The 13,906-nt window shown below is 41.2% G+C and overlaps 1 protein-coding gene across 1 annotated transcript in view; it reads left to right on the forward strand.

The window, feature by feature from the left end:
* The window catches only part of LOC146972586 (oxysterol-binding protein-related protein 10-like), a 44,662-nt gene extending 32,016 nt beyond the window's left edge, over positions 1-12,646 (forward strand). Inside the window, exons 7-12 of the mRNA XM_085802010.1 lie at positions 746-892; positions 4,865-5,396; positions 7,723-7,909; positions 8,996-9,178; positions 11,137-11,290; positions 12,316-12,646. Coding sequence (XP_085658136.1) covers positions 746-892; positions 4,865-5,396; positions 7,723-7,909; positions 8,996-9,178; positions 11,137-11,290; positions 12,316-12,360 — 1,248 coding nt within the window. The 3' untranslated portion in view covers positions 12,361-12,646. The remainder of the gene's footprint in view (positions 1-745; positions 893-4,864; positions 5,397-7,722; positions 7,910-8,995; positions 9,179-11,136; positions 11,291-12,315) is intronic.
* Positions 12,647-13,906: the final 1,260 nt, after the last annotated feature.

The following is a 13,906-nucleotide window of genomic DNA, read 5'->3' on the forward strand; positions in this document are numbered from 1 at the left end:
TATCCTGTGTCGGCCGAAAAACATTTTAACCACAAACCAGACTTTTAACCAAGACTAAGTTAAGAGTCTGAATATGTGTCCATTTTTAAGTGTTTGTTGATCAATTTGTTTTCTAATTCTTGTGTTTTTTCCCCTTCCTATTCTCAGTTTCTGCGTTGTTTCATTATTGTTTCATATACAGTATTTTCTGAACCTTTCATTGGTTCAGTTTGCAGCTGCATTTAGAAAAGAGCAAAGTAACAGAAGTTTATTATTACAGCCTAAACAAGATGCAACTTGTTCTGGATTTTGTTTTGCTGCTGCTGTTCTTTCCTGAACTGATACTGTGACATACAGATGTAGCTGTAGTTTGTTGGAGAATCTCCTCCACATTGTGCCACAAAACTAAGAGCAAAGCTACATTAGTGCTGAGGCTACAGTAACTAAACTAGTTAGGGTAATGAGTCCAATATGTACATTAATTGTAATTTTCTCTGAACATCTGTCTACATCTGTCCATGTTCCTGTTCCAGTGGGTCGTCTGATACACGATATAATGTTCAGTCCACCGTGATGAACTTAATGATGTTTGTTCCAGGTGGGCCCGACAACAACAACACAACATGAAAACCACTGAATGCTTCACACGGATGTTGTAAACACATTAGTGACACTCTAAATGAGAAAAAACTAAATCACCTCCTCTAACGAGCTAATTTGTGTGTCCAATCAGCCGCAGCAGCAGCCGGGACAACAGTCGGTTCAGAGCGGCGGTCCAGACTCCATACACCCCAACGATGAGACCACAGACTCGGAGGACAACGAGGAGGAGGACCTGGGCGTCCTGGACGACCAGAGGAGCATCATCATCCACCTCCTGTCGCAGCTCAAACTGGGCATGGACCTGACGCGGGTGAGACTCTGGTTCAATATACTAAACCCCACCTATCCCCCAATTGAGGGACTGGCAGACATACAGAACAACCACAGAGCCTCTACTGCACCAATTATGAAAGAATATAGTCATATTTTACATCAAATTTAACAGCAGAAGCTGGTCTACAATGTGTAAAAGCCATGTTTATATGACCCAAACACAGCCCAAACACTACTCAAATAAAAAACGAATGCCCAATTCGAATTCTATTTTTCATCCCTACCCCTACCCCTAGCCCTAGCCCTAGCCCTTAACCCTTGCCCTTGAAACTTCACTTTTAATTCAAACAAATTAATGCGACAATTGTTACATTTCATCAATGAGACCAGCATTTATCTCCTAAAAAGAATGTAACTACGCGGCGGTAAACCTTTAAAAACCTGCGGGTAAGTTAATTAGTGGTTGCTTTTCTACCGTAATGACGTCGGGAGGTTGGCCGGCTGACAAGCTCTCCGGACGGGGTGGTGTCTCCGTGACGAGCCGTTGATCTGCTCCACAGGTGGAGGCTCCAACGTGGAGCTTCACTTCTCCGAAAAACATCGGAGCAAACGTCTAAACAGCCGTCATTTGGATAAACCGACCGCACATTGGGGATCTAAACAGCTACTTTCTCGCATGAAAAAATATTAAAACTTAACAAAATGACGTAATAACAGCGCTACAGTGAGAAATAAAACAGCTGCCGGTTGCCGCAAGATGCATTCTGGGAAACTTGCCATAGCCCTCGCTCCGTAGTGTGCCCCTGAAAAATCTCCGTTTCGAGGGCGAGATAGCCAGACCACTTCCCCCTAACCCTCGTCTGAACCAGAATTGGGACACCCCTACCACTTCACGTGAACGCGCAAAACGAAGGGTTAGGGCCAAGGGCTAGGGCTAAGGGGAGAATCGGAATTCACCCTAAACATCAAACTTCATGAAGCACCTCTGTGTGGACCCAGTCGCCACATTTCTGGCTCGTATACTACTGTACATTATGCAAAACACATCAGCTACCCCTCATCTGAAAGAGCCGGATACAAAGATTGGAACGATACATAGCACCCGCGGCTAACACAGAAGCTAGCAGCAGCACGGCAGAGAGAGAAGCCAAAAACGAGCAAAGTCGAGCAAACACAGACACTGCTTGGCCAAAACATGGTTGTAAATGTCCTCTTACCTTTGCTGTTTTGCCGTAAAAAGTTTGTTTTATGGGTAAATCCACAATATTTCCATTTGACCTTTGACCGGTGTTACATCTAAATCGGTCCGGACGGGCTTTAGGAGCCAGGGAACCTTTACGAGCGCCGCACACAACAGCCTGCGCGTCACACATGTCAGGATTTGGCTGATTCTGATTGGCTGCCAGTACTGTCAATCACACCAACGTGGGTATAGCCTCATTCTATTGGCTCTAACGTTTCGAATGAGCTGTCAATCACTCGAATCAACCAATCCGCTGCAGAGATAGAGCCAGGCGTAACTGCACCCAAATAAGTTGCTCTCTTTACGCAGATGGACACAGAGGGCATAGAAAGGACTTGTTATTTAGTCCCGGTTGATTCTTTTTCAGTTAGTTTATGCAAATTGTGTGAAAATAAAGATTAAACAATGGTTTATAGTGGCAGGTGGTTCCAAGCTGTGCCAAAAATGGACATTTTGGAAAGCTCGCCTGAATATTTTGTAGTAAAATCTCAATAATTTTGTACTGCTTCACTTTATCAGAATCAACCACTTCCTGTTTTGAAGGAAGTTCACCAAAAGTAAAACACAAAGTAAATGCTGAAATTGATCCTACAGAAGTGATGAATGAAAAGGCCACTCTCTACGTTTAAGCTTTAGTCGTCCACCAGTGTGTCTATCTATGACAAAGTGTATGTTGTCGGTTGTGTGCATCTCCTCCTCCTCCCCCCTCAGCGGCCTCAGTCTCCGATCATGTGACTGAGTCGACTGTTTCAGACCAGTGAGCTCAGCCTGATTAACTGACGGACCAGTACTCCGGATCACAGAGATGTAACGCTGATAAACGGTGAAGAAACAGAAAGAAACAGACGGGAGGGGCGACCTCGAATACCTCAGAGCACATGGGAGGGAGGGAGGGGGGGATTATCAACGAGTGAGGGGCTCGTGATCCAGATTATTCATGGATGGTTCAGTCCTTATCATGATGATGATGAGAATAACGATGAAGAACATATGATGGTGATGGAGGTTGAGATAATTATGAAGATGGTGGTGATGATAAAGATATTGATGAGAAGATTATGATGATGATGATGACGATATCAATGAAGATGATAAAGACATTGATGATGAAAATAATAATGGTGATGATGAAGATATTGATGATGATGATGATGATGGATAATTAAGATATCAGTGATGATGGAGGTAATGACGAAGATGATGGTGATGACAACGATGATGAAGAAGATAATGATGATGAAAACAATGATCATAATGATGAGGAAGATGGTGGCGATGATAAAGATATTGATAAGATGATAATGATAATTATGGAGAAGACGATGATGATGATGATGATGATGATGGAAAGATATCGATGAAGATGAAGATAGTGAAGATAATGATGATGATGATGGTGATAATAATGGTGATGAAGAAGATATGGATGATGGAAAAAACTATGATAATGATGAAGATATCGATGATGATTGACATAATGGTGATAATGATGATGAAGATGACAACAAAGTGTGTGATGATGGAGATGAAGAAGCTATTGATGATGAAGAAAATGATAATGATGAAGAATATATTGATGATGATGATGATGATGATGATGATGATGATGATGATGATGATGATGATGATGATGATGATGAAGAAGTATTGATGATGATACAGTTATTGATAATGATGAAGGAAACACATCAATGGAACAGGAAAGTATAATGTTTCATTTCATCCAACAGGTGGATGAGGATCACAGTGGATAACTGTCATAACTGTCATTGATTGATTGATTGATTGATTGACTGGTTGGTTGTGGTTGGTTGGTTGTGGTTGGTTGTGGTTGGTTGGTTGGTTGGTTGGTTGGTTGGTTGGTTGGTTGGTTGGTTGGTTGGTTGGTTGGTTGGTTGTGGTTGGTTGTGGTTGTGGTTGGTTGTGGTTGGTTGGTTGGTTGGTTGGTTGGTTGGTTGGTTGGTTGGTTGGTTGTGGTTGGTTGGTTGTGGTTGGTTGGTTGGTTGGTTGTGGTTGGTTGGTTGGTTGGTTGGTTGGTTGGTTGTGGTTGTGGTTGGTTGGTTGTGGTTGGTTGTGGTTGGTTGGTTGGTTGTGGTTGGTTGGTTGGTTGGTTGGTTGGTTGGTTGTGGTTGGTTGGTTGGTTGGTTGGTTGTGGTTGGTTGGTTGTGGTTGGTTGGTTGTGGTTGGTTGGTTGGTTGGTTGGTTGGTTGGTTGGTTGGTTGGTTGGTTGGTTGTGGTTGGTTGGTTGGTTGGTTGGTTGGTTGGTTGGTTGGTTGGTTGGTTGGTTGGTTGGTTGGTTGGATGGATGGTTGGTTGGATGGTTGGTTGGTTGGTTGGTTGTGGTTTGTTTGGTTGGTTGGTTGGTTGGTTGGTTGGATGGTTGGTTGGATGGTTGGTTGGTTGGTTGGTTGTGGTTTGTTTGGTTGGTTGGTTGGTTGGTTGTGGTTGGTTGGTTGGTTGGTTGGTAGGTTGGTTGGTTGGTTGGTTGGTTGGTTGGTTGGTTGTGGTTTGGTTGGTTGGTTGGTTGGTTGGTTGGTTGGTTGGTTGGTTGGTTGGTTGGTTGTGGTTGGTTGGTTGGTTGGTTGGTTGTGGTTGGTTGGTTGGTTGGTTGGTTGGTTGGTTGGTTGGTTGGTTGGTTGGTTGACAGCTGTAATTTCTCCCAGTAACAGAACTCATCTTCATGTTCGTGGTGTTTTATGAATCAGGTTCATCTCGTCACTCAACCAATCAGACCTCGTGTTTAAACTCTCTTTCTCTCTCTCTCAGGTCGTCCTTCCGACCTTCATCCTGGAGAAGCGCTCCCTGCTGGAGATGTACGCCAACTTCATGGCTCACCCCGACATGTTCCTGTCCATCACGTCCGGCTGCACGCCCGAGGAGCGCATCATCCGCTTCGTGGAGTACTACCTGACCGCCTTCCACGAGGGACGCAAGGGCGCCGTGGCCAAGAAGCCCTACAACCCGATCCTGGGCGAGAACTTCCACTGCTCCTGGTTTGTCCCTCGGGACCGGGTCCGAACTCTCAGGACGACCACCTCAGCGTCAAACCCCAACCCGAACCCGAACCCCGCCACCACAACCACCAGGACGTCACAGAGGGGGGTCACGGAGGAGGAGCAGGGCAGGAGACACTCGGACTGCTACTGCGTTCGCTTTGTGGCGGAGCAGGTGTCCCACCACCCGCCGGTGTCGGGCTTCTACTGCGAGTGCAAAGAGAAGAGGATGTGCGTCAACACACACGTCTGGACCAAGAGCAAGTTCATGGGCATGTCGGTGGGCGTGTCCATGGTCGGAGAAGGTGAGGGGACGAGCTCAATGGGCTCTATGCACAGCTCCACTACTTCCTGAACTTAAAGCAGAAGTAAGCGATCCGGTCGTTTTGGCTAACTTCTTGCCAGCCGATGGAGTTAGCAGTCCCCGGCGCCCTCGTCCCTACGACACCACATTCACGCGCATCCCTTGGCTGCACACACAGAGAGGACCGCCCCTTTATGCCGTTCTCTCTCCTCATTGGATAAAGGTTGTAGGATACAAGGAAAGTTTTCTCCTCGGCTTACAGCAGAGCAGAGTGGCTGACAGACCCGTGTTTCGGACCAAACACTCTATAAAAGTGATTGCTGTCGGAAGATATAACTATTTAAGACTTATATTAACACAAATATTCTGCTTACTATATATATATATATATAACTATAAATTAAAGGAGCTCGTTTTTCCAGGAGCAAACCAAAAAAAAAAACACATAAATATTTTTTTAAAGGTATAGTCTGTAAACAAAACCTTCAATCTGGGCGCCTCCTCTCGGGTTCAACTGCCCCAGAGAGCAGCAGTTGTCAAGACTGCAAAGGAAAGGAAATACAGTCCGAGAGAAGCGCTGGAGCCGTGGGCCCAACTGTCACCAACAACAGGAGCCTCCGGTGTTATGTTGTTAATGCCATTATGGTGAGCTAGGAAGACGGTGTTAGCGGCGGATGCTAACCGCTACCGCTAGCAGAAGTTAGCATTAGCTAGCTCACCACAACGGTCCTCATACTTGTTACCAGTCGAGGCTTAAGTTGTCGGTGACGGTCAGGCGTAGCTACAGGTGTAATCTGCTCTCTGACGTACAGTAGCCTATAGCCTAGTTTCTTTTTCATATCCTGTTAGAAAGATAGACTTCCACCAACAGTGTTTCTGTCTTATCACACATCTCATCAGATGTTTATAGTGTCACACTGCAAAAACTATGATCACTTTTGGTTTTTTTCCTCGTTTTAAAATGAGTTGATCGTTTAGTTTTGTTCATGGTGACATCCGAACAATCATGTGTTCATCATCATCCAACACTGCATTATGATCATCATCACATGTCTCGGCCTCAGGGACTCACTGCTGAGTTAACTGGTGCGAATATCATTGTTTGACAGTCGGCAGCTGTTCACTACCTAAACGTGTGTGTGTGTGTGTGTGTGTGTGTGTGTGTGTGTGTGTGTGTGTGTGTGTGTGTGTGTGTGTGTGTGTGTGTGTGTGTGTGTGTGTGTCAGAATAAAGCAGTACAGTGTGGTTGGTTCATCCATTGGCCAGCGAAGGCTCCACGAAGCTCCTTAAGACTGATGGAGAATGTACAGTGTGTGTGTCAGTGTGTGTGTGTGTGTGTGTGTTGGTGAACCAGATGTGGCTGTGTTAGACCTGGGCGCAGGACAGCTGTTTGTTACATAAGCAGCAGGGAGCGAGGGAAAGAGGAGGAGGAGGAGGAGGAGGAGGAGGAGGAGGAGGAGGAGGAGGGGGGAACAGGGCTGGACGGGAGCTCAGGAAGGACAAACAAACTCAAAGGCAAAGCTGATCGAGCTCCTCTGATGTTCAGGATGAAGATAAACACAGACACCAGGTCGATTCAGCATCATCCATGCAATCGAGCTTTGCTTTACTGAGGATGTTCCTTTGAATTCTTCCTGTTAATAAGCCCGTATACATATGTTATTCTTTAGTTTTTGTCCACAAATACACTAAAATCCAACATCTTACATGGTTTTTGGTCGGTGTTGATATAAAAGATCCCACCATTAGCCATCATTATCACACTGACAGGCTTTCACATTTATGATAATGTCTTTTCGCCATCATTTTATTATTATTATTTTATAATAATGTCTGAATTATGAATACAAATAGGAATTACTTTATTAATTGGGTTACTTTATTACTTTATTAATATAATTACTCTGTTTTTGTAGAAGTTTCAGGTCTACAGACCAGTCACCAAACCCCACATCATCATCAGCTGCTATATTATATTGACCTTTAGGAATTATATATTTTCAGTTTTAACCTTGATCCTTGATCCTGAGTACAGTACTGTACAATGAGGTATGATAACAGTGTGTGAAAGCAGTGCAAATGTGTAATTTATTTATTTTTTTCCACATTTCATTTTCTCTTTGAGTTATTTTAAGTATATGTATGGCTGTAAATTATAATTTGTAAATTTTGTGGCAGATGTCTCAAGCCCTTGCGGGTTTCTTCATCCAAGCTGTGCATCTTTCTTATTTTTTGGTGTTTGTCCTTGTCTATCTCTCTCTTTTTTAATCAAATGCACAAATAAAAAATGAAAATGAGCCTTCACCTTTCTGCTCTGCGTCCTCCAGGTGTGCTGTATTTGCTGGAGCACGACGAGGAGTACGTGTTCACGCTGCCCTGTGCCTACGCCCGCTCCATCCTCACCGTGCCCTGGGTGGAGCTCGGAGGGAAGGTCACCATCAACTGTGCCAAGAGCGGATACTCCGCCACCGTCACCTTCCACACCAAACCCTTCTACGGAGGGAAAGTGCACAGGTGGGTTTTACAGAGATGAGTGAGTGCGACAGGTGTGACGACACTAATGATCTGAGATAACAGAAACTAAGTCTGAGGTGTGATTCAATTTAAAAACATGTACTGAAACAAAACATTATATTGGCCGTACAGTAAAAAAAACAACATGCTTCTGTTTTAAATACATCTTACCCTAACTAAAGAAGCAACAACAAATATAGGTATACACAACCCTGTCTGGTACATAATTATATATATATTACAGCTTTTCTGAATTGCTAAAACACTAATTTCAATTTTTTGAACTAAATCTTCAGAGGCCTGAACACATTTATTGGATAACCTCTCTTTTTGTGGTGAAATATCAGTATTTAGACACAAGTTCTGCAAAACTCTTAAAACAATTTTCCTCACTTAAACCCACTGTGTTAAACCAAACGTACATATATGTACATGAAATATAAGATATCATCGGGAAAATGTACTTAAAGTAGTTAAATACTTGAATACTTAAAAAAAAAGTAAGATTTTATGGTCTGAAACTATATTTTTTTGCAAATAAAGTATTGAAAAATATTATATATGTATATTGATCAAGGTCTTTTTAGTTTGTTTTTACAATTTACAGTTTAACACAAGTTCAAAACAAAATAAACTAAACCCCACCTCACCTTCCCTTGAGTACCAGACTTATTACTGTAACAGTATAAAATACAGAGTTCACATAGCCAGACATTAAAAAATAAAACCATAAAGAAGTTTAAAGTACTATATATAGTATATCTTCAACAAACATTAAGAAAAGCTGCCAAATGAAAAATATAAAATCTTCTTCGGATGAGCTGACTGTACCTGAACCTGTAGAATAAAAACAAACTGTAGCGAATATGTTTTAATGTTTGTTTTTCATGACATATCAGCTACTTTAATTCCTTAGCGTCACAAACTTATTAATAAAAGAGTAAAAACTGATAAAAGAAGAAGCTGTCTGTGTGTCATCTTTGATTTTCGTTTGAGAAATGATAAATTACAGTAGTGAAGCAGGAAAGGCAGCGTTAAAACTCCTGACTGTGTGTGTGTCTGATTGTGTGTGTGTGTTTCTGTCAGAGTGACGGCGGAGGTGAAACACAACCACACAGGTAACGTGGTGTGTAAGGCGCAGGGCGAGTGGAACGGCGTCCTGGAGTTCACCTACAACAACGGAGAGAACAAGGTGATCGACACGTCCAAGCTGCCGGTCGTCAAGAAGAAGATCCGGCCCCTGGAGAGGCAGGACCAGTACGAGTCCAGGCGAGTGTCTATGTGTTTGTGTGTGTGTGTGTTTACAACTCACACTTCATCTATATCTGAAAACTTTCCCTCCGGATCCAAAGGAACAAACCTGTCAGGTGGTATTCATCAGTACCTGATCCATACAGCGACAACAAACCGATCGACTACTGTACTGTATGAAAAAGCAGATTTAACATTGTAGATATCAACACCGTCTTTCTGACTAGTCGTCATTACATTTTGAATAGTTGGATTTTTCATTCAAGATACCTGTAATTCAGTTTTGCCTCGTCAAAAAGAACATTTTAGATCCACAACTACTTTCTTCGTAGGACAAATTACGTCACTTTCGCCATTCATGTGTAATATCGAATGTGCAATATCGCCATTATGCTGTGCAGTTTTTCATAATAATCCATACTTTATATACTATAACTTATTTTTTCTTATGATACATAGATATATTATTCATTATTGGAATTTATCTTTTGGATTTTTTTATTTTATTTTTTTAATCTATGCATATGTTTGCACTGAAGGAATGAATCTCATTGTACATGTGTATAGTGACAATAAAAGCATTCTATTCTATTCTATTATGGGGTTTGTCATTACAGATATCTACAATTCAGTTGCAGATATCCACTATGTGAATTACAGATATCTGTAACTGAATTACGACTAGTAGGCTAGTAATTCCAGTTTGAGATATCTACAATTTGATTCTGACTAGTCATAATTCCAGTTCAAGATATCTTTAATTCACCTCAATTAAAGATATCTACATGTCCCTTTTCAGATATATCTTAAAATAAATTAAGTTTTGAGTAGGTGAAATGACGTTGATATCTGTAACTGGAATTAGTCGTAATTCAGTTACAGATATCCGTAATTCACATAGCGGATATCTGTACCTGAAAGATATCTGTAATGACAAACCCCATACACATGAATGGCAAAAGTGACATCATTTGTCCTAGGAAGAAAGTAGTTGTGGATCTGAAATGTTCTTTTTGACTCGGCAAAACTGAATTACAGGTATCTTGAATGAAAAATCCAACTATTCAAAATGTGATTACGACTAATCAGAAAGACGTTGTTGATATCTACAATGTTAATTCCGGATAGTCAAACTTAGCTTTTAAATGTTACTGTAAATCCGCTTGCCATAATAATGTAATTTCACCTAGTCAAAACTTAAAGCAGAAGTAAGTGGTCCGGTCGTTTTCGCTAATGCTGCGTTCCAGGCAGGCTTTTGAAATCGTAAATTACAGCTTCAAGTCACAACTTACGACTTTGTAGCGTTCCAGGCAACCCACTCGTGTTTTTCCGACCTGTTTTACCGGTGAAAGTCACTATAACGGCCACTCATAACTTCCGACCGGTGAACTCGTACGAGTTTCCTTGAACGCACCATAACAGTCCTCGTCCCTACGTCACCACATTCACGGCGTTCCTTGGCTGCACACACAGCCCTGCATGCCGTTCTCTCTCCTCATTGGATAAAAACTGTAGGATACGATAAATGTTTTCTCCTCGGCTCAGAGCAGAGCAGAGTGACTGACAGACCCGTGTTTCAGTCCAAACACTCTATGTAAGTGATTGCTGTCGGAAGATATAACTATTTAAGACTTATATTAACACAAATATATCACTTACTTCTGCTTTAATTTAAGATATCTGAAAAGGGACATGTAGATATCTTTAACTGAGGTGAATTAAAGATATCTTGAACTGGAATTATGACTAGTCAGAATCAAGTTGTAGATATCTCAAACTGGAATTAGTACTAGTCGTAATTCAGTTACAGATATCCGTAATTAACATAGCGGATATCTGCAACTGAATTGTAGATATCTGTAATGACAAACCCCATACACATGATCGACTGAACCACACATATGTAAAAACTCACCTGTGATGATGATGTCACACTGATAGTTGTTGTTGTCGTCGTGGTGTTTCCTGTCTTCCAGGCGTCTGTGGCAGCACGTCACGGCGTCTCTGAAGTCGGGCAACATGGACGCCGCCACCGAGCACAAACACTGTCTGGAGGAGAGGCAGCGCAGTGAGGGCAAACAGAGAGCGGCCGCCAGAGTCTCCTGGAAACCCAAGTACTTCGTCAAGGAGGTGAGGAGCAGCACGGCGAGCAGACAGGGGCGTCAAACATATTTTAGTTCAGGGGCCACAAACAGCGCAATTTGATCTCTAGTCTAGTGGGCCGGACCAGTAAAATAATAACATGATAACCTATAATAAAAAAAAAACAAGAACAAGTGTTAAGAAGTACAAGTAGCTGACCTTATAGGATGTTTACAGTTAATGAACTATCCTTTTACAAAACATTATGAACAACCTGAAATTTCTTCTTTTTTTTATTTATACTACAAAGAAAAAAAAACAACACAAACAATAATAGACAAGCAGAAAAAAGGAAAAACATCCGCAGCCTGTCTACACTTTGCAAGTATAGAGAGTGTGCGGGCGTTTCTCCTCCTCTTTTTGACATTTACATACTGTATCTTAAAATGTCTATATGATCATTTTTGTAGGGTAAAAGATGATATTTATTTACTTTACATAATATGTAGGTTTATTAAAATGAGACATAACAACACAAACATATGAAACATGAAACATATGAAATATAAATAATAATTCATGATACATATATTTTTTTAATGTGTTAATCTTCATATCTCCACAGTGGTCTCACACTGTGTATAATATACACTACGCTGACAGGCGTTGTCATGGATATACAGTATATTTATGGCTGAAATATTAACATACTTATTCATACATGCTGGACATATTTGAGGAAAAAAATCTATACACAGTGCGTACAGAAAGTATTCACACCCCCTTTAATTATTTACTACTTGCAACTTTATCTAAAAATCAGTCAAATTCTTTTTTTTCCTCACAAATCTAGAAGAAGGGCCAGACTATTTACTGGTGTATCACATATTGTTGAATAACATGTGAAATTAATTATTTCAGTCACATTAAAGAAGCTCAGGACACGATGTCCAGGTTTTTACAGCTCGTTCCTGCAGAATTGTAACAACCTGATAGCTCTTGAGTCAAATCTGTTTTTTTTTAAGTTGTTAATTTGTTAATTTTTCTGTGTGTGTGTGTGTGTGTGTGTGTAGGGAGAAGGCTGGGTGTACCACAACCCTCTGTGGAAAGCTCAATGACCAGGAGCCGTGATGAAGGAGGGCGATCGGGACTTGACTTGTGCCAGAAGAAGAAGAGGTGCCAAAGACCCAAAGACTTCCAGTGGACGGTGGACACACTGACTGTCCTGTCCTGTCCTGTCCTCTCTTGTCCTGTGACGTGAGACAAGATGTGACAACAAGTTTCCACACACACTAACAACAGGACTCAGCTACTGCCTCTCACGATGTTTCAGCCGTTTGCACAACTCAACAGGTGTCACGATGGATTTGCACAATTCTCTGTACAGTAGATACGACAACGACGATGCGCTGCGACACGGAGGAGACGACTACGACTCCTCCTCCTCCTCCTCACAGGGGAAGGGATCAACTCTCACAACTCTGGTTTATTATAACTGTCAGTGAACACATCATCCTCATCGGTTAAAAAAAGAAAAAAACGCGCTGGATGTAGGAGGAGGAAGAAGGAAGCAGGTGTCGGCGTCACAGTGTGTGTGTGTGTGTGTGTGTGTGTGTGTGTGTGTGTGTGTGTGTGTGTGTGTGTGTGTGAGGTCATGTGACCTTCAGATCATAATGTTTTGGCTCATCAGTGGACTTTATATGGGTCATCCTATAGAAACATACATTTTTGAAGGTTATTGATGTATTTTATTTTGACATCTACACTTAAGCCACATAATTATTTAAGTCATAGGGCGTATGGATGCACATAAAGGCCAAAATAATGATTAAAAAATTGTTTTTTTTTTCAGGCATTTTTTGCAAACACATCACTTTGGGTATATCATATGCAAATTAACTCACGTAACAGCTTTAAATAAGGTCGTGTGGAGTCACTGGTGTTTCCTTCCTTCATGAAAAATGTGTTTTCTAAATCCAAAAGGTATTTAATCAATTTGTTTGTTTTTTTTTCTTGCAATTCCCAAAGAATAAAGTGTGTCAAACCAGTGACTTTGCGCAAAAGCTCCACATCAAACTATGATGAAAACCTGAATTTTTAATATAATTTCAAAATAAGAGTTTTGTTATGTGGTAACACCAGTGACATAAATCGAGAGGATTGCTTCTTTTATTACATTTCTGCATAATATTTATTTGGCATTTCAGTTTTGTATGTCTTTTACATCATATATTTGATCGTTATTCACACATTTTTGCAGTTTAAATCATAAAAAAACACAGGTTTTTGACCTCAGAGTCAAAAATTCACCTTCTATAGATCATGATATGGATGAATTTATTATTTTATGTAAGTGATTAAGAGACATATAATCCCAGATTGATGGTTCAATAAGGTTCAACTATTCAAATAACATTAAATTTTTACTTTATATCAATAAATTGTAACTAAATAAAGTGTGATAGTGCTGTAAAGTCGAATGACAGAAAAACAGAGATTTCCATAGGATGACCCATATGTGTGTGTGTGTTATGTCAATGTGAATGTGTGAACTAATGTAGACACAGAGGATTTCTTTTTAAATCTGAGCTCATCTCTTCATGTCAAAGTTCACAGTCACAGTTTTCATCTGCAGAAGGCGCTCAGCTGTTCACATCCAACCAG

Source organism: Trachurus japonicus, chromosome 16, assembly GCF_045865225.1.
Source record: "Trachurus japonicus isolate A0001 chromosome 16, Traja_1.0".
Classification (NCBI taxonomy): Eukaryota; Metazoa; Chordata; class Actinopteri; order Carangiformes; family Carangidae; genus Trachurus; species Trachurus japonicus.